The 26,656-nt window shown below is 45.0% G+C and overlaps 1 protein-coding gene across 1 annotated transcript in view; it reads left to right on the top strand.

The window, feature by feature from the left end:
• The window catches only part of actr5 (actin related protein 5), a gene marked incomplete at its 5' end in the record, with an annotated part of 75,458 nt that overhangs the window by 15,851 nt on the left and 32,951 nt on the right, over window positions 1-26,656 (top strand). The window contains 4 exons of the mRNA XM_084445300.1: window positions 1,878-2,039; window positions 2,576-2,689; window positions 3,911-4,050; window positions 4,214-4,346. Of these exons, the coding sequence (XP_084301426.1) occupies window positions 1,878-2,039; window positions 2,576-2,689; window positions 3,911-4,050; window positions 4,214-4,346 (549 nt within the window). The remainder of the gene's footprint in view (window positions 1-1,877; window positions 2,040-2,575; window positions 2,690-3,910; window positions 4,051-4,213; window positions 4,347-26,656) is intronic.

Here is a 26,656-nt window from a genome sequence, read left to right as displayed (position 1 = left end):
AAGACCTGACGGAAATCTGTGCAACAATAGGCTATGACTAGATTCCAAGAGGCGCGCTCGCTTGCACAGCCTAATTGCCGAGTAGAACTCTGAAGGAGGCAGACCATTAAATTCGAAAAAAATAGGTTTATGCATACTAGTATACATCCAAGCAACTGTCACAAAGTACTCCGTGTTTTAAATAGCCAAACCATACTTGGAGCGAGATGCGCAACGAGTGAAAATTGGCTTCCGCTGAATGTTGGTTATAAAGATAGAGGAATTCTATTGCAGACACGCAGGTCCATATAAAACATTATATTTGCACAGTAGGCTATTATTTCTTTCACTTTATTATTTGCATCATTCTTTGTGGACCAATGTTGGAATAAATTTGCCTTCGAACGTTATTGCCCACTCTGACATCCGCGGTCTTTATGTGAAATCTAGTTTTAGCCTACTGAAACATTACAGGCTATAGGCTAGCCTACTCTTCATCAATTAAACTGAATAAATCACATTGATATCTTTGCTAAGTAATAAGCTGTAAGGACAGGCTGAACTACTGTTTTGCACTGGCAAACAAAGGAGAGTGTGTGACAGCCCTGCGCAACGCGTGCAAATTGGCTGCCGCTGAGTGGTTGGGAAACATCAAGAATAGTCATGCATCTTAACTTGCAGAGTTTGAGAAACATCCTCAATTTTTCTAAATAGCACTTGTTGTAGAAACTTGGGAATCCTGTTTTTAGACTAGTCATGTAATCGGTTACAAAACCACGTCTAGTCGTCAGTGAAAATAGTCGCTGTGCACATCCCTAGTCTGAACTAGGCTATGGTGTGTTGTTGTAATATCTAAATCTCTTCATTTCGCTAAGCAAGCATTTAAGATCCTGACTGTGAAATAACAGATTTAGGGGCCTAGGCTACATTACAAAAACAGGACAAGATGTAGGCTACAAATTCAATAAATTTAATTTAGCCTATTCGGCCATAAAAGGCTCAGCTTTCTTATTTTTTAAAATACTTTTTAAGTTATATAGGCCTACTACAAAGAACGAAAAAATAACGTTATTAACCGGTTTTAAAGATTTCAAATTAACGTTTCTGTTCTGGAACAATTAAAGACCATTTCGTTTTCGTTCCTGTTTCTGTTCCTCGTAAAATACCGTTCGTTTTCGGTTTTCGTTTCCGTTCCTTGAACCGGTTCGGAGCCTTGCTTGCTACTAACTCACTGACCTCGTTTTCGCTAATTTTTTCACTACTCACTACTCTTGTGACACTGGTCTTGACCTACTGCTATCTGTCTTCTCAGTGAAATTGCTGTGCAGAGCGCACTCAGCGGGAACGCATGTGATTGGTCAGAGAGCATAAGCACCTGTGATTCGTCCGTGTCCTAGCACACTCAATTCAAAGCAAAATTATTAATCACATTAATTGCGGCCTTTTGCAATGAGTTAATCACGGAGGTCATAATCGCGATTTCGATTAATTCACGATTAATTGTGCAGCCCTACCAGGGTGAGATAAAAAGGACAGGCCTCAGTGGTCTATGTCCTGGGGAACATTACGACATACACCTGGAAGTCTAGATGAGTGGGCAGGAAAGGGGGAGTTGCACTCATCTGCCTTAAATTGTGAGACACAGATTGAACTGGGCGCTCTCTCAACTGACCAGCCTTGCTGCAGATTGCTGGACAAGAAGCCACTCGAGTGTTTGTAACAATCCTTGGATGAATAAACTCTGGTAACTCTGTTGAACTGTTTTGCTGCTTAACCCATATTGAACGAGAAATTCTACAACGGTGTGTGTGTGTGTGTGTGTGTGTGTGTGTGTGTGTGTGTGTGTGTGTGTGTGTGTGTGTGTGTGTGTGTGTGTGTGTGTGTGTGTGTGTGTGCAGGAGCTGCTGGAGGATGGTCTGCTGGATCACTTCCGTCAGAGGCTGGTGGATCTGAACATGGACTCTGCGGAGGAGCTGCAGTGCTACATCGCCAGGCTGGGCACGGCCGTGGAGCAGGGCAGGAGGCTGCAGCAAGGCCAGGGAGCCCAGTGTAACTCTGAGGTCAGAGACAGCTCCGCCCACACTGAGGTCAGAGGTCAGAGACACGGCTCCGCCCACACTGATGATGAGGTCAGAGACACGGCTCCGCCCACACAGAGGTCAGAGACACGGCTCCGCCCACACTGATGATGAGGTCAGAGACACGGCTCCACCCACACTGAGGTCAGAGCTCAGAGACACGGCTCCACCCACACTGATGATGAGGTCAGAGACACGGCTCCGCCCACACTGATGACTGAGGAAAGCCCTCACGGTTCCAGCTAGACTTCAGGCTGGGGAGTCTGTGGCAGATGAGACCCTGATCAGGGGGTGAATCTGCTCATCAAGCTGCCTCCTGCTTCACAAACAGGAGATAAAACAAGAGAAACCAGGCTTACTTGACAGACAGTGGATGAGCAACACAGCTGAGTGTGGATAAGACAGGTGGTGTCAACATGCTGAGCTGAGTAAACCCCTCCCCTCTCTCAGCTTAACCCCTCCCCTCTCAGCTGAATTAACCCCTCCCCTCTCTCACCTTAACCCCTCCCCTCTCTCAGGTGTCAGAGCTAGAGCAACCCCTGGAGGAAGTTGAGGGTGTGGTTGAGGCGGAGGCGGAGACGGACCTCGGTGAGGAGAACACAGACATGGAGAAGCCGGTCAGCGTTGTCCAGGTATGGAAACCTTCTTGCAGCAGGGAGATGCTGTCAACAGTACAGCAGATCTAAAGGCCTCCGTATGTTCTTACGCAAATGCTACACAAGCAGCATGGCATCGTTCACGTTCTCCACTGCGTTCTTTATGTCTAAATAGATGTTTGCATGTCCACCATGAGGCAGGTCAACGACTAGAAGTTTGATTCTCTGCCAGAAATCCTGGTGGTCAGAGATAGACTATTTTTATTATAAGATCGCTGTGGTTAGAGGTATAACGTCAGTTTATTTTATAGCCTATAAAGCCTTGCCCTTGTGCCTTGTTCAATTATATTAGGCTATCCAAATTATTTGTTCATTTTGTATGTTATTAATTAGATCATTGTTTTGTTTTTTTGTATTGCAGTGTAATCTTTTTTATTTTTTAGATTTGTCATTCAAATGTATCTGTAATCTGCAAAGTATGATAGTTAATTCCTTGTGTTAATTATGTTTTTATCACCAGTCAATCAAAATATATAAGTGTCAGGTGTTCCCAGTCTTGGCACCACACGTTCATTGCGAGTCCTTCTCAGGAGAAAGGTGGCTGTTCTCAGCGTCTTTCTCACTCAGGTTTGAAATGTTACCAATTTCTCGCCAACTCTTCTGCCATGCAGATGTGTTATGGTGCAGCTGAATTGTCACATCATACAGGTGTGTGTAATTGCGGACTAGCTCACATAACTTGTCTTCAAAATTCAAATTTACCGCCATTGTGTAGCTACTACTACTTCTTAATTGCCGTCTCCTCTTTCCATCTGGTAGAACGTTAGATCTCTGGTATACTGCCTCACAAGCAGCTGGTGTTGCCTTGCGTGTGTGTAGAGTTAAGGCCTCACGCTAAGTACGTATACAGACACGCATCATGGTTGGCGCGCGTATCCTGCATATCTCTATACGTACTTAGTGTAAATAGTATAAACAGGCCTTAAACCAGATTCACCTACTAACTCTCTTCCTCGCACCTCTCCTCCCCTCTTCTCTCCTCCCCTCTCCTTCCCTCCTCTCTCCTCCCCTCCTCTCCTCTCCTCTCCTCTCCTCTCCTCTCCTCTCCTCTCCTCTCCTCTCCTCTCCTCTCCTCTCCTCTCCTCTCCTCTCCTCTCCTCTCCTCTCCTCTCCTCTCCTCTCCTCTCCTCCCCTCCCCTCCCCTCTCCTCTCCTCTCCTCTCCTCCCCTCCCATGCTCCTCCTCTCTCCTCCCCTAGCCGGTGTTCAACATGGCGGAGTACCACCAGCTGTTTGTGGGTACAGAGCGCCTGCGGGTTCCTGAGATCCTCTTCCAGCCCTTCCTCACCGGGGAGGAGCAGATGGGCCTGATGGAGACGCTGCAATATGTGTTGGCTGGGTAGAGGACACACACACACACACTCCATGTTTAGGCTTAACATTTTTGAGGGTGATCATAACTGTTGAAGCAGAAATGCTTCATCAAGTAATTTTCATGGTCATAATCTCAACCTGTGTACTTGAGTTTGGGAGTGAAGCAGTGTATGTTTACCTGTGTGCAGATACCCTCTGGAGCAGCAGGAGGCGCTAGTGAGCAACGTGTTCCTGACCGGAGGGAACCTGCAGTACCCAGGCATGAAGGAGCGCGTTGAGAGAGAGCTGCTGGCCATCAGACCCTTCCAGTCCCACTTCCAGGTAGGTCACCCTCTCATAGGCCACATGATGGGGCTACTGAGGTCACCTGCCCACAGGGTCTCTCTGACTGGGATACTGAGGTCACCTGCCCACAGGGTCTCTCTGACTGGGAAACTGAGGTCACCTGCCCGCAGGGTCTCTTTGACTGGGATACTGAGGTCACCTGCCCACAGGGTCTCTCTGACTGGGATACTGAGGTCACCTGCCTACAGTCAGTCTCTGCTGCTCAGTTCACTCAGGTCACCTGTCCAGGGATGTGGTGGTTCAGAGGGTCCATGTCAGCAGCTCAAGGCCTGGGTTAGGAAACAGCAGGGAGACACTTAAGGCCGTCACGCACAGCGACCGTACCGTACCGTAATGTAACATACGAACGTAACGTTCTATAGCACGCACACACTGAATCCGTACCGTAACGTAAAGAGCGCGTCCTGAAGTCTGTCGGAGTCTGAAGAGCGTTGAATCAGTAGACAAACATTTCAAGAAGAGGAACACATTCAATATGCGTATGTATAGTTAGTTTTGGTTATTCATTGTATTAAGTCAAATGTTTGGACTGATTAGAATTAACACCTTTCTGTAGGACAACGTGAATGTTGACATTTGAGAAATATGTGCATTAATAGGCTACAATATCTAGAGCGACCCAATTTCTCAGGCGTAGGCCTATAGGTCTACCCTATTAAACGTTTTGGTCATTAGCTAGTTGTATGAAGTTAAATGTGTGTAGGCTACTGTTGGCTTTTGAGGTTTTCTTCTTCTGTTGCTCTGCGTTGTGTATTTTTTTGTAAGCCTTGATAAGAGTTGCAGCACCGTCTAATTATGAACCACAATGTTAATAGTCTTCTTGTTGTGATAGTCATTGATGAAATCACCCAACACGGGATTGAAAGCGGCGACAGATGATAGATTTATTAAGATACAATCACATGGAACACTGGGATGTTTCCCTAGTCTCTCTCTCTCCCTGCTTCTCTGCTGGCTCACACTCAGACTTCCCTCCCCGCATGGTGTTATCAGCGTGCCTGCCTGCTGGGAGCAGCGAATCTGTCCGGCTGAGTTGCCTACCGAACGGCCACAGCAGCAGCAGCATCAGCTGTCTCCCTCACTCTATCGACTACACAGTGTCCACGTGAAAACAAACACATTAAATCAAATACATAGCAGTAAGACTCTGTAGATGTTAGAGACATTTCTCCCTAGATTCTTCAATCCCTCCTGTGATTCTATACAACGCCCAGAATCATACCAGTCTAGATGAAATGTTATACAGAGATACACATGAAAATAGACACATTAATCCTTCTTTCTTCAATGTTGCCTGACCTTGTAGCACGGGCCGGCTAGTTTAAGTTTGTTTTAGTTTGTAACTGTAACCAGACCTTAAAGATAACCACACTCAATATAATAAAACAAAACAACCCACCCCATGCATCGTTTATTAGAGAACACACCCCTTAAAGCAAAGCAAAAACAAAGTTGACTGAAATAACATGTCTGAACCTAGCATTCAGACAGGCACCTTGAAGCATGAATGAAGCATTGCTGCAATCAAATCATAATCTGGTTAAATTGTCGGCTCAGGATCTACGCTACTCTTACTGAGGCCTTAACACTCCTTTCTGTCCCTTTCAGCAGAGCTACAGTCATTGAACAGTGGCACAAATTGGGATATTGCAGAGAATGCCCCAAAATGCAGTGTGAGCACCTGGGTAAAAGGGAAAAAAACTAGGTAAAATGCAACATTAGTGCATAATATTTTGTATCTTGGCAGCCCAGGTTTGAAAAAGAAATGGTGCAGTGTACAATATGTCCAACATAAAGACCAAGAACACACATACTGTATGAACACTGACCGAGAGCTACACTGGAGGACAGTAACGTACACAGTAAAAAACCAAAGTTTGGAAAAAAAAAAAGGTGCAGTGTACAGTACAGTATGGCCAACATAAAGACCAAAAGCACAAATACTGTATACACACTAGCCAGAGAGCTACACTGGAGGACAGTAACATACACAATGAAAAACCAAACAGAATAACACACTGGTGATTAAGACAAACCAGAGGATTCTAGGGAAGTGTCACTGGACCCCATTCACTAAGACACGTCGCAAACAATTGCCTGTTACTACCTGCAAATAATGACAACACTGGTTTAAATGGTCTAATTTTATATCAAGATGACACCGATATTGGTTTTAAACATCCAACTCTGAGTGATCCCGAGATCCTTCACTGAAGGAACACCGCTGATAGTCCTTGAAAAACGCATGTCCACAGATTCTTAATGCTAACGCTGTGTCAATTTAAGTACTGTCCAAAGCTATGGCTCCTTTAAGCAGTGTAGTGAGGTAAACCATCATAGAATGCATGGCAGTCCTGAGGAAGTACAGCCTTCAGTTGCTGTTTCTGCATATTTCCTTCTGACTGAACCAGTGTTTTCTTTACACCTCTGAGGCAAAGGAAGAAAATCTGATTCACTGTAGTCAAGTTTGTACTTAAGGGACCCATCATTGTATCTCAACTGACAGATGTCAGTGACAACCCGATCACCAACCTTATGTCCAGGGGGGATTGTGGAATAGTATGTTAGATCAGTGTATGTCTTGAAGAAGTCATGCTTCAAGTACAGTAGGACCCCACTCATCCAAACTTCCGAGATCCGAACCTCCCGGTCTACCGGACAGGCTTAAAAAACATTTTTTTTTTTTTAGCCTGCTATCTGGTTACTGGTGGGATTTTCATTACAGTACTGTATCCTACTGTGAATAAAAACAACTGTATGTAGACCTACATGTTGCCTGTAGCCTACTGTCACGTTTCATTTCTTTGTTACTCTAATGTCGAGCGCAAAACGCAAACGAGTCTGCTGCGTGAGAGCTGCATTCCTTGGTAGCCAGAAAGCGCGTCAGCAACCTGAAGCAGCATCGAGTCATTTTTCGTTCCCAGTTAATGGACTTCAGGAACACAGACGTGTTGTGGGCATGTAGATTAGCCTACTAGACCTACTGTATTTGTTAAATAATAGCCTACAGCCTAGACCACATTAGCCTACATCGGTTGTTTTAGAGACTTTCTTTTAGGCTACAATAGCCTAAGACACGACGACTTGTCTGTCATTTCATTTATTTATTTTTAGTTGGCTATTTGATTGCAATTTTGATGCATTTTCACAAGTAATTAAGGGTATTTATCTGTCCATTATGAGTCTATATGAAACAAGTATACCACTTATTGAATTTGGTGCATTTTAACATGTTTCAGTCATCCGGACATTTCAGAGATACGAACGACCTTCGGTCCCGTTGGGTTCGGATAAGTGGGGTCCTACTGTACTCAATCTTGTTGGGCTGCTTTGGACGGGCTTCCTCTATGTACATTTTGTAGTTGCTGGGGACATAGATTTTTTTGTCCCTGAGTGCTCTTTCACAGGCAGCATGTACGCTATCAAATTCAATCTGCGTGTGACCTTTTTCCAGGATTTTTTGAAAAAACGTTTTCTTGGTTTTGCAGCAGAAGTCATACAGTGCATTGGCAAGAACTTTGTTTCTGTTCTGGTAAGTACATCCATCTGAGTACATGATTCTGGTGGATGCTGCTTTGCACCTTTCATCTGGGATCAGGTAATCCAGAAGACAGGTTGTAAATGTGTCGGCATCTAGCCCCCCTTCACCTTCATGCCAAAAGTAACATGTGGCATCATGGGAATGAAGGTCGTAGATTGTGTAATTGTGACATGCTAGCTTAGTTTTGTAATACAGTGCACTGGCCTTGAGTGCTGGAGCCAACAGTACTGCTTCAAGATCCACTGTTAACACCACAGTCGATTCGTCTTCTGCATACCTTTCCTTGTCCAGTGTCTTTTGCCTGCGTGCCATATCCTTCAGTTTTATATGCTTCTCATAAGCTTCCTTGTCCATATTGCCCTCCTCATATTGAACACACACATCACATTGGTCTTTCTTTGGCTTAAATAAGCTCAGGTTCATTTGTTTGAAGACCGTTCTAAGGGTGCAATCACTGGCTGCTTTATGACCATGTTCTCCACAGTATGTCTGGTATTCTCTGTACAGTGAGGAAAATGTACTGAATACTGGTTCCAGATACATTTTTTTAGAGTACCTCCGACAGTAGTGACTTTCAACCTGTGGCAGTCTGTCAAGAAATTCTTGTGCAGAACCATCCTGCCGACTGCAGCTCCTTGATGGTGTTTGTTGTTGCGCCTGGTGCATTCCTGTGTCCGATTTGGCCCATTCATGGACACTCCATGCTCCTATGTTGAGTGTGGACAGAAACATTGTCTGGCAAACTGGTACCTGCTTGTTATCGGCCTGCAGTTTGTACTTATATGTAAGGTTCTTCCGAGATTGACCACTTGTTGTTTGTCGTTTTGTAGGGCATGCTTCAATCAGTGACGACACGTAAACCTTCCTTTGCTCCCAGGTCATTTTCCAGAAATCTTCGAAGATCGTTTGCCTTTGCTCTTCAGAAATATTCTCACATTGCTGTCCTCCCTTGTTTCTGATTTGACCCTCGGTGCAGCCATGATGACATCTGTGTGTTATGGAGCGTGGACTTTAAGTAATCTCAATGATTTCTCTCCCCACTTTATTTTTTCCCTTGTACTCTTTTCCCAGCCGTCTGTTTTCCACATTTGTTTTTCTGTAGTTGACACCTTTCTTCTTCTTAGGTCTATTGTGTGCTTCTTCCTCCACAATATCTTCAGGTACTTGATCCGGAACTCCTTGATCTTCAGGTACTTGATCTTCTGCCAGTTCTTCCTCTTGCCCACTTTCTCCACTGTTACTAGAGCTTTCAGTGTCTTCCTGCTTATCTTTTGTAGGGTCGTAGGTTTCATCAAGGTCGGAGTCATCTAGAGGGGACTCTGCATCAGATGCTGGAGATGTTCCTAAATCAGACTCAGCGATGTATGTGAATATCACAAGTTCCTCATAACATAATTTCTCTGTGATTACTGGCTGGTCTGTAGTTCCGGCTGTCTTGAGGAATGTTCCTGTAAGGAAAGTAGGAAATAGGCAATGAGTGTATGATTCATCTCATCTCCAATGGAGTGTGTGGTGATTGCTCTACTATTGTAGGTCAAACTAATTTAGCCTTAATTATGTGAATTACTACCAGATCCTTAACATAGGGTCCTGCCTTCAAGGTAGTTGTAGGCTTACCAGGGTCTCCCGCAGTCAACACATGGCTGGCTGAAGTGGTGGATGTACCATAGTCCCCCGCAGTCACCACATGGCTGGCTGAAGTGGTGGATGCACCATAGTCCCCCGCAGTCATGTTGAAGAAGTTTTGATCTTAAGTCAAAAAAGGATTTGCCAAGGTTCGCACAAAAAGGTTCAGTCAGATTTATTAAGAAAACAATACGATTGCAAAAGGACCTCAGGATAAAACACAGAGTGGTTCATCAGAAAGAAGTGAAGCCAAAGCTCGTCTGGCGCAGCCTTATATGTGCTCAATACAAGGATGTGACGCTAGCAGACATTTGGTTGGCTGACCCATCTATACACGTCATAATAAGGTGACGGACATCAAACAGTGGTCGAGGGATGCAAAGAAAAGCGCGATACACTTTGAATATAGACAAAGGAACAATGGCCTGAGCCAGGACGGGAAGGTTGAGGTGTGAGGCCTTCCTGTCCTGGTGAGGATACAACGACAGGGGTGTCTGTCTTAACAAAGAAGTGGGGAAGACAGAGGTTCAGGAGGTGTTTGGAATTACAAGAGAGAGAGAACAAAGGTTTAAAGTGTTTACAATAGCAAAAGGCAGGGGACTGGATCAATAGGTTTTTAAGAACAAAACGCTGAGATCTGAGAAGTCTTGAGGCCAGAAGTAAATTCTATGACAGTCACCACATGGCTGGCTGAAGTGGTGGATGTACCATAGTCCCCCACAGTCACCACATGGCTGGCTGAAGTGGTGGATGTACCATAGTCCCCCACAGTCACCACATGGCTGGCTGAAGTGGTGGATGTACCATAGTCCCCCACAGTCACCACATGGCTGGCTGAAGTGGTGGATGTACCATAGTCTCCCGCAGTCACCACATGGCTGGCTGAAGTGGTGGATGTACCATAGTACCCCGCAGTCACCACATGGCTGGCTGAAGTGGTGGATGTACCATAGTCCCCCACAGTCACCACATGGCTGGCTGAAGTGGTGGATGTACCATAGTACCCCGCAGTCACCACATGGCTGGCTGAAGTGGTGGATGTACCATAGTCCCCTGCAGTCACCACATGGCTGTCTGAAGTGGTGGCTGTATCAGGTTTAGATTTTCTTCCTATAAATGAAATGCAATTATCAGTATCATTGTGTTAAATCATCTTTAAAACATTCAGTGTTATTATATCTAATGTGCCCATCATGACACAGAGTTCGGATTATGTTGTAATAATTCATTTGACTATTAGTGGTGGTACAGTGCTGGAAGCATTACTACCAAATACAACCTTTAGGCTATTCTCAGCTGTTTCAAATATCCCCATGTACTCCCATTATAATGTTATAACACTGGAACTGGTCCCAACAATGCATCAATACCACTACTTGCCTTTCTTGAGAGCCAACTCCACCATCATCATTCCTCTGGGCAGATGCCTCTTTTTGCCTGTCCTGTCCTCAGGGTTTTTTCCTGCCATGGTGTTGACATGACATGTATGGTGTTGACCTGCAATTAATAAGAGATAATGGCGTTCACATCAAAGCAGCAATGGCAACCTCTAACCACAAGTTCAAAATGTTCAACGCCAAAACCTCCTATCTACATACAGATAGGATAAATCTCCTAGCTAACATTACATACTTGCAGATAGAAGGTTTTTCACCTAGAAGTAGCTAGGCTAATAAACACGCTCATTTATGGCACTCAGTGCTGTTATAAGTATTATTCCTAACATTTTCGATCAAGTCACCCTCTTGGTGTGATAAAAGTTTCACCACTATGCTCTAATACTATAGATATTTATGGCTAATACGCTAGTATGCTACTACATAATAGCTCTAAAATGCTACCCTGCGCGATTCAGATTATTTCTTATCCTTAACCTGACAGAAATACTACCAAATACTTCACTAGTGGTTCCACTAACAGGTGGAAGACACCTTTTAGTTTGAAAACAATTGATTACTACAATCTGACCGTCATTAGACGGGTCTACTTACCACAGGAGTCTCAAGTTTCAGCTCGGTGTAGATGGCAGGTGTTGTGCTTCAATATTTTCTCAGCGAACCTGATTGGAGGTTTTGGTCAGGTTACTTTTCTGTCACATTGAAGGACGGGAAATAACGTGCAGACAGTCTCAATAGGGGCAGCCTACCTTGTGACATCATCCTGAAAGTGAAAATCGCCAATCAGACAATTTTGCAGATAGGAGGTTTTGTTTTTCGGCCATCAATATGCGATGTCCGGTGAGATCCGGTTTGGTCACTCACCTCAGTTTTGTGAGTCTGATTTCCCCCCCATGGAATTCAAGAGATGAGTTCATTTGAGTCAGGACGTCAAGTCCTAAGAGAGGATCTCCTACGAGCCCCACCCAGATTGATGTTTGGAACTTGTGTTGTAACTGGAGGGGGCCTTTGACCCTAGGGAAGGATGTTTTCCCGTTGGAGCTGGAGTCAAGAGAGATTCTGGAGGTGGGGGCCGAGTAGCCTCCCCCCCCCGAAGCAGGGCCAGAGACTGATGGGTGTGTGTGAGCTGCCGACAGAGAGAGCTCAAGGTGACAGACAGCTCAGAGAGAAGCTCAGTTTGTGTTGTCATTAGGTCTCGGAGTCCTTTAGTATCTGTTGAAAGCGAGAGCAAGGCCCTTTTGATTCTGTCGCACGTCAATGGTTAGCTGCGATGAGACCTGCTCTTGGGCCTGTACTGCCCCTGTAATCTCTCCTCTGTCTCTCGTGATTGTCAGTATGGCAGCTTCAGGTCAGCCCACCCTCTTGATAACTCCGTCGTTTCCAATTTAGTTACCAGCTCCTGTTTTGCTTCCTTTAAGCCTGTGATGCGGGCTTTCAAATCCTGTCTCATTCTTTCTGACTGGATTTTCTCCATCTGAGACTCATTCTGATCTGCTAAGAATCAGGGAACACCATTGGAGGCGTTCATGTGAGTCTCTGGGGAGACGAGTAGTCTTCCCCCAGGCCCTTTTGATGTCGACTAAGGGCCATCCCCCCTCCCCCTCTGCTTGAATATCATATTTAGCCACCACTTAGTCCTGTAACTTGATTAAGTTAAGCCTTTCCCAGATAGCCTGTGACATATCACTCCTTATTTCCCTTTAAGAGACATTGGGCGTTTCTGTGCCACCTTTCTCTGTTGTCATTTTGGGGGGCGCTGGGCTACCCCGCAGCATCCGAATCTGGGATCTGCTTAGGTGGACTGGGAGACATTATGTGACAGAATGTTTCGCCAAGCCCTTTAAGGAAATAAAGATGTTGAGCCTTTCTGGAGACTGGGAGTGAAGTGCGTGTACAAAAACACCCTCAAGGTCTTCGTGAGGAATGTAAGAGATATGGAGCAAGGGATATCCCTGTTGGGCTAAAGAGAAGAGAGGTAGCCTACCGCTCAGTGAGCGGATGAGAATGGAATTTTGGTCCTTTTTTTTTGTTGGTGGACCTAACGTGTGTGTCTACGCACCGGGTCCCGGGTCCGGTTTCAACACTCCTGGACACCTGACCTACACCACTTGGATCTGTCAAGACACTCAAGCTGATTCTTCACTACTGATAGAATAACACCTTTCTGTTAGGACAAAATGTGAATGTTGATTTAGCCTACGTTTTGAGAAAAGTGTTAATGTAACTGTTAGTCTACAATAGAAATTCGCATTTCTCAGCTGGCCTAATCATTTATTTCAGTCACATGCTACCCTTTGTTTGAACTGAATTGGTTTATCATGAATGGCTGGGATGAGAAAGACAGAAAATATAATTTCAGCGGATGAGGTTTTAACAGCAGCACACCGATCACTTTATCAGTAGCCATCTTCATTGCTGCTTGAAATCATGTTTCCATATCTTCTCGGCATCTTGATCTTGCGAATGATAACTTAGCGGTAATTTGTAAAAACTTTGGTCTTGGCTGCCTGTTGCTAGACTGCTCGTGTGCAACTTTTTTCTGTCCATTTCTGCAGCTGTTTATAATCGTAGAAGGGCACTGGCCCTTTTGCTGCTTCTGAGGAGCAGACGATGGTGGGTTCATCCATTGAACTTACAGAGGAAAGCCCAGGGTGCCTACTATCACCTAGTGAGAGAGCTCCGCCTGGATGAACAAAGGTTCAAACAATTTGTTTGCCTGGTGAAGGCAGTGCCATTAGGCCAAAAAATGTTGGCATTTTTTGCCAAATTTGTTCAACTCTAAACTAATCAATGTATTAAAGCTTTGGTCAAATACTGTCCATGCTTCAGGTTCAAACAATACTTCTGGATGAGCCCTGCCCGAATGGACCACCTGCTGTCCATAGTTGGCCCCACACTCAAAAGAATGACCACCACCTACAGAGAGAGCATAGAACCAGCTCAACGACTGGCTGGCACTTTGAGGTGCAGTAACAATAACATATCAATATTCCTTTACCATTAGGCCTAGTTACACAGACAAGGATTAAGCTTAGTCTTGGACTGAATTGTACAAGGGACAATGCCCATTTAAAATACCATTTACAGACCTACCAAAAAGCTAAAACAATTCAAATCTGATTCATACAAACGACCAAATAGAAGAAAAAAATGCTTTTTATTTATACCCATAAATTCAAATGGTTTGTAGGCTACTCTGTGCTTGTGATGAATCTTGTAAGTTTGTTAACTTGGATTGTAATATAACTGGAATACATAATAATTAAATATAATAAATACATAAAAAAATTGAAATTAGATTAGGATTATTTGTTTTCACTTGCCATACATACAGCTAGCAGAGTACAGACACAGGAAATGATCTATAATGATGAATTAAGGTCTGTAACACTAGTCGCCATCTTGGTAGGGTCGGTGAAGACGTGCTCCGTGTAGACCCCACTGGTTATGGGCATAGGGCGTAACGGCTGTAGGAACCAGAGCTGGACTAGGGTTGAGGGGTGCTGGTGTAGGTTTGAGGGTGCCCAAGTACTTGTGGTGCAGTGAAGGTCCCACTTAAATAATAACATATCAATAATGCATCAAGCCTATATTACACAGTTGTTTTGTATTCAAAGGTTGTTACAATAAACATAACACATATGGATACATGCCTGTCTTCATCGCTGATGGTGTCAAGCAAGCTCATGATGCAGAAGCGTGCAGAGTGTCTCCCTCGAAGGCTGAGGTGATTGAAGGTAGGAACAATGCTCATTGAAAAATAGAACATTTCATCCTCTTCTTGAGGGACATGTGGTTTCGGCGTGGGCTGTGGCTCTTCAAGTATTCTAAGAAGCCTGTCCTCTGGATCAGCGGCAGATCTGATGTCAGCCTTTTTTCTTTTAAGGATCCGGGTCACAGGGACAGGGGAGGGTGCACTGGGACCGGGCCTAGGCAGACTGGGATGGGATGTTGGTTCAGGCTCACCTACTGCTTTGCCATTATTTGTCATGGGGGGCAAATTCCCCTTGGACCTACAAAAAATAAATGTAATGGATAAACAAGCAAAACACTGATGCAATTACATTCACAAAGACTGTTTCCATAAACTAAATGCACATACAAAGACATTAAATTTCAATTCAATCTGTATTTATATAGCACATTTCCTACGTGAAAGTAACACAATGTGCTTTACAATATACATATTAAACAAAGGTATACATACAAAATACATAATATACACTTACATCTGGGGTCTCATATGGGGCACCACGAATGAGATCAGGTTTTCAAATTTCCACTCCATCTCCTGCTGTCCCGGGAACTCCACTGACCTGCCGTTTTTTGCGCTCTTTTATGAACCTGTCTTGATCTCGCAGCTGGGCCCAGCGGGCTGTGACTTCAGTTCCTGTTGATTGAAACATGACATAGGTCATTCATTTAGGGGTCATTCATTTAGGGGTACTGTATGTAATGCAATAACATAATGCCATATTATTTGTTCAAGCAGGTTCCTGGCAACAGGTGAGACCTTCAGGAGCCTTGCCTTTTCGTACTGCCTGGTTGGAACAACTGGCCGAAAGTGTATATATGACGTGTGATGCCATTATTAACTTAATGTTGGCTACGGAGATGGCTCCTCCAACAAAGGAGGACTGGAAGGCCATAGCGGAAGGTTTTCGAAACAAATGGAATTTTCCAAACTGTTTGGGGGCGCTAGATGGGAAGCATTGCTTTATACAGAGTCCAAAGCATGTATGCTTGACGTGTGCTAAACAAATTCCCCTCTACAATAAAGGTTTCAATTCAATTCAAACAATTATGGGAGCATGTACTTCAATTATTAAAAAAAAACCTTTTCCATAGTTCTACTCGTGCTGGTCGATGCAGAAATCAAATTCAGGGTGGTGCAAGTAGGTGACTATGAGGTGAGGAGCTCAGATGCTGGGATTTATGTTTTATTAGTCCAATCTGGGAAATGGGACAATGAACGTTCTTCAGAATGCCCCGCTACCAGGCTCTGGTGAGCTGGAGGAGATGCCATTCGTTATAGTAGAGAATGCTGAGGAATTGGGGCAATCACTGCAGAGTGTGGTTGCTCCCCGTGGTCCGAGACGAGCATCCAAGGACGCATACAATGTTCAGGATAGGTTTTGTGCATACTTTAATGGGGAAGGACGCGTGTCTTGGCAAGACAGGATGGTAAACAGGGGGAGACTAGGTCAGAATGGACAGTAAAGTTAGATGGGGAACAATACCATATTCTGTTGGAAAGAATTCAACATATCTGTGATTGGAAACATATGGCTTGAAACATCTGTGATTGTATTTGTACCTGTAATTAGGTGGGCTAGCTTGTAGAAGCTAGCCCAACTTGTAATATTCCCACTATTTCTTTCTTACTTATTAGGTGGGCTAGCTTGTAAAAGCTAGCCCAACTTGTGATATTCCCACTATTTCTTTCTTTCTTTCTTTCTTTCTTTCTTTCTTTCTTTCTTTCTTTCTTTCTTTCTTTCTTTCTTTCTTTCTTTCTTTCTTTCTTTCTTTCTTTCTTTCTTTCTTTCTTTCTTTCTTTCTTTCTTTCTTTCTTTCTTTCTTTCTTTCTTTCTTTCTTTCTTTCTTTCTTTCTTTCTTATTATTATTCTCATCAGTTTTTTGGACCTTAAAGGAGTAGTAAAGGGAAAATGCATGTTTATCCCTGTTTTAAGGTTACTTATGATCATATACAATGATTCAGATCAAAACGTTGACAAAACTAGCATTTTCGAGAAAGTTGATAATTGCTCTACCACCGTTTTGGTCATACAATGGATGTCGACGGGCATCTTGAAAAATCTTTCAAGAACATGTTAAACTCGATTTCAAAGACAAGAAACTCACCTAGGTGTTAGTTGGCGTTCTTTAACTGATTCCGATATTGCGCAATGCCTTGATCTCGCGGTAGGCGACGTCCATGGATTCCGGCTCAGCTTCCTTGCCTTGAAAAGCTAGCCGCAACAACAAGACAGGCTCGTGCGAAGCATTTGTTTGGGATGTCAACAATGACACGCAACAAGTACACCCTCCCTGACTGGCTATGACCAAAAGGGGCGGAGCCACGCCACTATTCACGCCACAGAACCCACTTTTCAGCTCCTGAGTGGGCTAGAGACACACAGTCTTCAATGGTGGATGCATGGAAATTGCCCGGAGGTCACTGTACTGTCCCCGACTAGCTGTGACCTAAGGGGGCGGGGCCTAACCAGCCCGCCACTATCCACGCCACGGGCCCCACAACTCAGCCCCTGAGTGGGCTAGACACACACGGTCTTAACTGGTGGAGTCAGGTAGGTGGCCCAGAGAGGGTTACACTGTCCCCGACTGGCTCTGACCTGAGGGGGCGGAGTCTCACCACCACACCACTATCCACGCCACAGGGCCCACAACTCAGCCCCTGAGTGGGCTAGAGACAGATGATCTTCACTGGTGCAGGCGGGTAGGTGGCCCGGAGAGGGGTACACTGTCCCCGACTAGCTCTGACCTGAGGGGGCGAAGTCTCGCCACCACGCCACTGTCCACGCCACGGACCCCACAATTCAGCCCCTGAGTGGGCTAGAGACGCACGGTCTTCGCCGGTGGGTGCATGGAGATTGCCCGGTCCGTAGTAGTTAGCAGTAGCTGTTACATACAGCTGCGGCAGCTAGCCCACCTCACATTTTCTCCAGGAAATGTCCTTTCTAGTTCTTAATATTCTCTTCAGTTTTTTGGCCCTTAACTACTTCTTCATACTTTGTGCTAGAAACTTCATTCAAACTTTAAAATGTTCATCGTCTTTAGCCGTTTCCCAGATCCATTCCGATTTTTTTTATTTTTATAGTCTTTTAGAAATTTACCTTTTAAAACTATTTTTTCCCCCATTGAAACTCCTTGAAACTGCTTTTGGAATGTTCAGAAACTTCGAGTGGTGGCAGCTGTTACTTTGAAAATATTAACACATTTTGTAAACTGCTGGCACTCCTACAGTTTTGAATGCTCACACACATTATATATTAAAATGTTCACAGAACTGTGCTGATCTGTAAAATGTAAGTATCTAAGCTGTGTGACGTATAGTTTTCGCTGTATGCCGATTTGTTCGGCAACTGTGCTCCCCATTGCAACGTATGGCAATGCACTCTAACTTTTGAGTTGTTAATTTAGCATTTTCACCCTTTTTCTAACTTGTCCCTATGCCTACAGTTTTAACAACTCATACACATATTATATATCAAAACGTTCACACGACTGTGCTGATTCGTACAATGTAAGTATCTAAGCTGTGTGATATAGTTTTTGCTGTGTGACGATTTGTTCAGCAACTGCGCTCCCCATTGAAACGTATGGCGACGCACTCTAGCTTTTGAGCTGCTAATTTTGCATTTTTACTCTTTTTCTTTTCTTAAGAGCTTATACACATATTATATCCAAATGTTCACACAACTGTGCCGATTCGTACAATGTAAGTATCTAAGCTGTGGGACTTATAGTCTTCGCTGTGTGGCGATTTGTTCGGCAACTGCGCTCCCCATTGAAACGTATGGAGAGCGAGTCAGTGAATTCTGTGTGTTCTGTGCTTTGGTGCTGTAGAGCTGTGCTGCTGCGCTGTGGTTGCTATGGTGACAGTTCACAGGAGAGAGAAATGCATACGGCCACCTCCAGTATGTCCATACAGCTCAGAAAAGGCAAGCCCACGACCAGAGATGGACGCAGAATAAGCACTAGATTGCACTGGAGCTGTCTGAAGCTGGTCATGCTTTCCCATGTAAACAATTGATGGAATGTTCAGAGTATCAGTTGTGATTTGAATTTGGGTGCATGTGCAGCCTCTCTTAAAAGTACAGATATCCTTCTATGATTACTGTAGCATTATATTCCTACCTTTTAGATGTAACTACACAATCTGGAGCTCAAGGCTCTCAAGACAGTGGAGATGATTGTAGACTTGTACAACTAAGAAAGACCAGCCTCAGAGCCTGGCAGGCTGTTGAGCTCGTCATTAATAGCCAGCAAGCCAACAGCTAACGTTAGCTAGCCTTGGATGAGAACATCTGTATATGGTCAGCTAGATAGCTATGACACGACCAGCTAGTCAGACACTAGTGGATCAAGTGTGCTTGCTGGCTGGAACAGATGTCTACAATCTGGCAAGTGAAATAAATGTCTCGCCTACAATGTAACTTAGCTAACGTTGGCTTTCGAACCGAATACATTGAATAGGTCCGTGGTATATTCTCAGCTGTTAGCTAACGTTAGCTATAGGTCCAACTTTGTTGCTAGTTACACAGGCAGAGCTGTAGCTAAATAGTTGTTTCTGTGAAGTGTAAGGGTGCGTGTCCACTGGGGAGCTGTATTTTAGAGCTGGCGCTGTTTTCTAGTTGTTTACAATGGGTAATGAGCGCTATAGAGACGAGAGCTGTGTTCCAAACGCTTTTTAGCACTACAGCGCCATGAGCTCTAGGCTTTTTTGCAGTTTTGGGCTAGAGCGCAGGCTGTAAACGGCTGTTCTGACAATGGTCAGTTTTTGGCAAAACCACAGAGACAGCGAACGTTAGCACTAGCTAACATTAGCTAGCTATCTTAACTTGGCTAGTTAATCTGCAGTCTGCAAAAACATTCGTTGCTAACGTAGCTGTAAAACATAGGTAGCCTAGCCAGCTCCAAACTCCAGCTCTAGTGCGCTCTACGCAGCTGTAAGTGTAACCCTTTACTTCTCGCTCTGCCTCACTCATCGCTCATCCAACTTTTATTGCACACGTCTGTTTTTAACACAGATGAGATGGTTGCTGTCACTCAGATGTGCTGCCGTTTACATACACACTCATCCATTGTCACAGTCAAAAGGGCCGAGCAGTTTACTACTGATTTAACTAATTTGAACAAATGCAAAGTGATCGTAGTTTCCTAACTTTCCTAAATTATCTAAATGTATCTATGCAGGCTTAACAATATCAAACTTCATACACATACATTTCTCCACACAAACATACCTGTTTTTAACACAGATGGGATGGTTGATGTCACTCAGATGTGCTGCCCTTTACATACTAAGAACAAAATGAAAGAAAGAAAGGTGGAAAAGATCCTGCCGTCAAAACACCAGCCACGCGACGGGCAGTAGCCAGACTACTGTAGCTAGCTAACGGCTCCAAGACAGACACGTTAGCTCACTCGGTAAAATGGTAAAATACATCACACAAGAAGCAAATTACCTGTCTGAAAACAAATAGAAAACAAACATCTGACGAATCATACAATTTTAGATACTCTCAATAGGATCTACAAAAAGGCAGAGCACGATCTCAACTCACCACACTCGTCCATTGTCACAGTCAAAAGGGACGAGCAGGCGGCTTAACAGCAGATATACATATAGCAACTACCCACTCCAAACCACACGGGGGCGCTCCAATACATGGTCACATGTATGGTATGCCTGTATGGACAACCAGAACAATTTTAAGATGAAGATAAAATAAAACTTAATTTTGGTGAACTTCAATTATCAATAACAACTCTGTTACACTCTCCCCTTCTGAATTCGGCAAAATACATAGACCAAAATGTTCAGGTCATACCACACCAAAATGGTCAGGTCACACACAGGAATTGAACAAACATTGTTCAACAATGTACTGTCAAGCCACAAGGCTGTTCCATAAGAACTCATGAGGGAAAATGCAGGCCTTGTCACTAACCCTTCAATGATGACATAAATGTGCCAGCTTACACATTCTATACAATTCACAAAAGTCACTCTTAAAGGAGTAGTAAAGGAAAAATCATGTTTAGCCCTGTTTTCAGGTTACTTATGATCATATACAATGGTTCAGATCAAAAAGTTGACAAAACTAGCACTTTTGAGAAAGTTGATAATTGCTCTACCACAGTTTAGGTCATACAATGGATGTGGGTGGGCACCATGAAAAATCATTCAAAAACATGTTAAACTCTCAATTTCAAAGACAAAAAGCTCACCGAGGGGGTAATTGGTGTCCATTGGTGTTCTGACATCAAATTCACTGCAAAGTATGAATCCTGTAGGGTTTTATTGATAATTTTATGAATCCATCGACGTGACCGTTGTAGATGTGTAGATCAATCCGCAGAGGGGATTCAGGAAGCGGAACTACTTACGGTAGCTATTGTTATTGTTTATGTTGCTAGGCTACCTAGTTTGCGGAGGTTTACATAATATATGTGCTGCGACTAAATAGTTCTATGCTAAATATTTTTTTAAAGCCTTTCGAGATGAACTAGAATCTTACTTTATGGCGAATTATATGTCAGAACGCCTCTGTGAGTTTCTTCTCTTTGAAATTGAGAGTTTAACATGTTTTTTGAATGATTTTTCACGGTGCCCACCCACATCCATTGTATGACCAAAACGGTGGTAGAGCAATTATCAGACTTTCTCAAAAGTGCTAGTTGTGTCAACTTTTTGATCTGAACCATTGTATATGATCATAATTAACCTTAAAACAGGGCTAAACATGCATTTTCCCTTTACTACTCCTTTAAAAGAGGACCCGTAGACCTCCCCAAGACCCAAAATAAAGAAAAGAAAGCCTGACCCGACCCCTGGGTCTGACTTCTAATTGGCTGTTTTGATGTTGAATTATGAACTAGCCCATGTACTAAACTTATGTGTTTGCATGCTCAAAAGCTTCTGATTGCTCATAGTTTGATTAAGCCTGTTAACAGGTTTAACCATGTGGCCTGCTCTGGATACTACTGTGCTAAAGCCGTAGTGAACACAGCTAGGCTCAAGTGAGGCTCTGTGTGTAGTGTGTGGATCAGAGTCCTTCCACTGCAAGCCATGCTGATGGCATCCGAAGGACAGACCGTGCTCTTGTCATCGGCTGTTTCACTGGCGTCCTCTTCAGCCACGTCACTCCCATCCCTTTCATGATCAGGACTCTCTTCGTGTGGAAGCGTGGGCGGGTTGCTACCCACTGCCAAAAGACTCACAGGGATCTGAGAAACCCAATGCTCCAGAGTCCGAGCTGACCCATCTATCTCCCCCTCAGAGGTCAGAGACTGCACACCAGAGACGTCATTTCCATCCGAACCGCCAGCACTGAAGTCTGTGGAGACACTGTCACCCTGCGGCAGGGCCGGTAGAAAGTTCACACACAGCAGCAGGTTGGGTTGGACCACTTGTGTCTGACCAGAGACAGGATTACGGATCTGGAAGGTGTGGGTCTTTGGGTTGCTCTCCCGACAGTGTAGACGTCTTCCCATCTGTCCGCTAACTTCCTCCGTCCTCTCTCTCCCTTGTTTGCCAGATGAACCCTGTCACCTGGCTCGATTGGTGCACCCTTGATTCTCCTGTTATATATCTCAGCTTGCTGTCTCTGTTCACTGCTGGCATGTTTCTCCACAAAGGCCATGGCCTCCTTAAGGTCTTTCATCAGGCTTTCCACATCCTTCGGGTAGGAGACATCACCATCTTCCCGCAAGGCAGACTTGAACAGCACATCGACAGGCAGGCGAGGGACTCTCCCGTACATCAGATAGAAGGGTGGAAACCCAGTTGTTTCATGTGGAGTGCTGTTATACATGAATGTCAAGGTGTGCAGCATCTGTGGCCATGCCTGTTTCGCTCGCGGAGGGAGTGTTCTGATCATGCTCCCCAGAGTTCGATTGAAACGCTCAGTTGTACCATTCCCCATGGGGTGGTAAGCCGTGGTGCGTGACTTCTTCACGCCAGAGATCTGAAGCAGGGTCGCTAGCAAAGGTAGGACACAAAGGTAGCTGTCCCACAATTTCCTGGCTACTTGCTTAGCAGTCTGATCTGGACAGTGGAAAGCATGAGCAAGCTTGGTGAAGTGATCTGTTATCACCAGCACATCAACAGGCCTGTTCTTGGAGTCTTCAGCCGTCCAGAAATCTATACAGACCAGCTTGAGCGGCGCTGTAGTTTTGATACTCTCGAGTGGTGCTCGACCCTCCGGCTCAGGTGTTTTACTCATGACACATCTACCACAACACTTGACATGATTCCTCACATCACGTCCCACAGAACTCCAGTAGAACCTCTGCTTGATGAGGTCTCTCTTGGCCTTGGTGACCCGCATCGTCATGACATCCATGCAGGGTGTCCTCCCGCAGACTTTCGGGCACAACAAACTGATGCCGTTTCTTTCCAGTGACTGGGTCCTTTGACACTCGATATAGAAGTCCATCCTCCAACACTAGCTTATCCCACTACTTCAATAGCTTCAGTGCATTGAGCGGCACACTAGACCTCTCCCGCCTGGAAGGTCAGCAGCGGCGTTCGACGTACTGTAGGAGAGCACATGGGCGAGCTCGACATCAGCTTGCTGTCTGGCCCCAAGGACCTGTTTTGGGATAGATGGCAGTGCAGTTTGGCCTATGTCAGTGACACTCTGAACATGGCTCGCCAAGGCTGTGGCTCTGACCCTAGCAGCAGCATCCCAGGTGACGTGACTGTCAAAGATGGCGGAGACTTCAGCACTGGACACCGAGCTGAAGTGGGGTGGAGTTGTGGAAGCACACCCACTTTTCCTGGTCGTCTGAGCGCACTGACGAACATTGGACGACCTGAAGGCATCTTGAACGTCAACACCCATCAGTTTCACTGATTCATACAGCAGACCCTCATATGGCTATTGAAGGAGACGCTCCCCTATGCTTCGACCTGCAAAGGGCTCTCTGCTGAGCACATAAGCGACAACGTTCTTCGGACCAAGGACATACTTAAGGTCGAAGTCATAAGCTGCCAGCTTCGCCACCCAGCGCTGTTCACAGGCATCCAGCTTTGGTTTGGTCAGGATGTGGGTGAGGGGGTTGTTATTAGTCCATGCAGTGAAGGCATGTCCCTTTAGCCAATGGCTGAACTTCTCACAAACTGCTCACTTGAGAGCCTGGAATTCGAGACGGTGCGCTGGATAGTTGCTCTGAGCCTTGCTCAATGACTTACTGGTAAATGCTATAGGGCATGCTCTATCTTATCCTGGAGCAACCTGAGAAAGCACGGCACCTAAGCCATCAGTCGATGCATCAGTGGATAAGACAAAGGGTCTGGAGAAGTCCGGATGGGCCAAGACAACATTCAAGGTCAAGGTCAACTTTATTTATAAAGCACGTTTAAAATCAACCGAAGTTGCACCAAAGTGCTGTACAATATATAAAATAAACTAAAACAAAAAACAGAATAAAGTGCACATAATCACAGAACAATAAAAGGACAGGACACAGAACAGGACAGGGGATGTAGGCTATCAGGCCTCAAAAGCCAGTGAAAACAAGTGCGTTTTAAGCTGAGACTTAAAGAGCCCTAGGTTCTGTGCGTGTCTAATGTGTGGAGGGAGGCTGTTCCAGAGCTTTGGGCCAGCCACCGCAAAAGCTCGGTCACCCTTGGTCTTAAGTCTCGATCTAGGGACTATTAAAAGAGTCTCGGAGGAGGACCTCAGGGTTCTAGATGTCGCCCGAACTTGAATCAGTTCAGCCAGATAGTGGGGGGCCAAACCATGTAGAGCCTTAAAAATAAACATTAAGATTTTAAAATCAATCCTGAAGCGAACAGGAAGCCAGTGGAGGGAGGCCAGCACCGATGTGATGTGGTCCCGCTTCTTGGTTCCAGTCAGGAGGCGCGCAGCAGCATTCTGGACCAATTGCAGGCGCCTCAGTGACCGCTGGTCAAGGCCCACATACAAGGCATTACAGTAGTCCAATCTTGAAGAAATAAAAGCATGGATGACTGTCTCCAGGTCCTTAAGAGAGAGGTATGGTTTCAATTTGGATAAGAGCCTCAGCTGGAAAAAAGAGCCTTTAACCACAGAGCCAATTTGTCGCTCAAAATTAAAACCAGTATCAAAAGTGACACCAAGACTTTTAATAAAAGAGCGATTCTTGGCAGCGAGGGGCCCTAGGTTGCTAACATGGCTGTCTTTATGACCAAACAAAATAACCTCGGTCTTCCCATCATTCAGACTAAGGAAGTTTAAGTCCATCCAGGTCTTGATGTCATTTAGCGCAGATGTTACAGGCTTAAAGGAATCCTTACAGTTAAATTTCAGGGGGAGGTACAGTTGGACATCGTCAGCATAACAGTGGAAAGACACATTGTGTTTCCGTAGAATGGAACCCAGGGGCAGCATATATAAAGAAAATAATAAAGGGCCTAAGATGGATCCTTGGGGGACACCGCAGGTGAGGGGGGCCACACTAGAGGAGAACTCACCCAGCTGGACAAAGAAGCTCCTATCAGTCAGGTAAGACTGTAGGAACATGAGAGCAGCAGCTTTAATGCCAGCACACTGTTCAAGGCGGGTAAGAAGGGTCTTGTGGTCCACAGTGTCAAAGGCCGCGGTCAGATCTAGTGTAACCAGGATAGCAGCACACCCAGAGTCGACAGTAAGAATAATATCATTAAAGATCCTTAAGAGAGCCGTTTCAGTGCTATGAGCAATTCTAAAACCAGACTGGAACTTCTCATACACATCATTCATCGCTAAAAAAGAGTGCAACTGAATGGTAACAATCTTTTCCAGTACTTTGGACAAAAAAGGCAGTTTAGAGATGGGCCTAAAATTAGAGAGAACATTTGGGTCAAGACTAGGATTTTTGATTAGTGGCTTCACTATAGCATGTTTAAAGGAGGCTGGAAAGACTCCAAAACTAAAACATGCATGGACCAGAGTAAGAATAAAAGAGCCCACTGAATCAAACGCATCTTTAAAAAGGCGAGAGGGAACACTGTCGGAGGGGCAGTTTGTAGGCCGCAGCTCGTGGACAACGTCAGACAGTGATGTCAGGGATATGAGTTTAAACTCATTGAGACTAGCTGGGCACGAGGATGAGGCAGAGGGATCAGGGGCAGCAATGGGGGGTGCGGACCGAAGAGACAGGATTTTCTCAACAAAGTAATTAAGAAAATCATTACAGAGAGCAGATGACGGTACAACCGGGGCAGTATCCCGAGGGTTGACGAGAGAGTCCAGAGTGTCAAAGAGAACCTTGGGTCTCCCAATGTTATTGGAGACAAGGTTGGAAATGTACCCGGTTTTTGCAGCCTTCACAGCTCTCTGAAACTCCATCACACAGTCCTGCAGAATCCCGAACGAGACATGTAGCTTGTCTCGTTAGCAAACAGAGCATCCTTGAGGCTTTCCATGGACCTTTCACACTCAGGGGTCCAGTCTGCTGCGGTAAGCTTCCGGTACCTGTTCTCACACCTCTGCCTGTCCCCATGACCTTTCCTCCTCTTCTTCTCTTTAGGCCCTGTTGTCAACTGGAAGAGAGGCTTAGCCATCGTGTAGCAATTTTGGATGAAACGTTGATACCACATCACTAAGCCCAGGAATGACTGAATTTTCCTGGGGTTAGGAGTCCGGCTATCAGGAAACATTAGGTCTGCTTTCGTTACGTTAGCAATAGCCTCAACTTTAGCTGGGTCTGTGGACACACCACTGATGTCTATGACATGACCAAGGAAGTGGACAGAGCGTTGGAGGAGGTGACACTTCTTTGGTGCAAGTTTGAGGTTGTGCGCATGCAATCGCACAAACACCATCTCCAGCCTTTGCAGGGCCTCTCGTAATTTGGTGCAAAGACCATCAAGTCATCAAGGTAGCAGAGTATAGACAGGAAGTTCTGATCCCCGAAGATACTCATTATCATGCGCATGAAACTGGCCGGGCTGTTGCAGAGACCTTGGGGGAGGCGATTGTATCCATGCAGACCAACAGGTGAGGAGA

This window comes from Borostomias antarcticus (genome assembly GCF_949987555.1).
Source record: "Borostomias antarcticus genome assembly, chromosome: 11".
Taxonomy (NCBI): Eukaryota; Metazoa; Chordata; class Actinopteri; order Stomiiformes; family Stomiidae; genus Borostomias; species Borostomias antarcticus.
The sequence above is the reverse complement of the archived record's forward strand: the minus strand, read 5'-3'. Positions and strand labels throughout refer to the sequence as shown.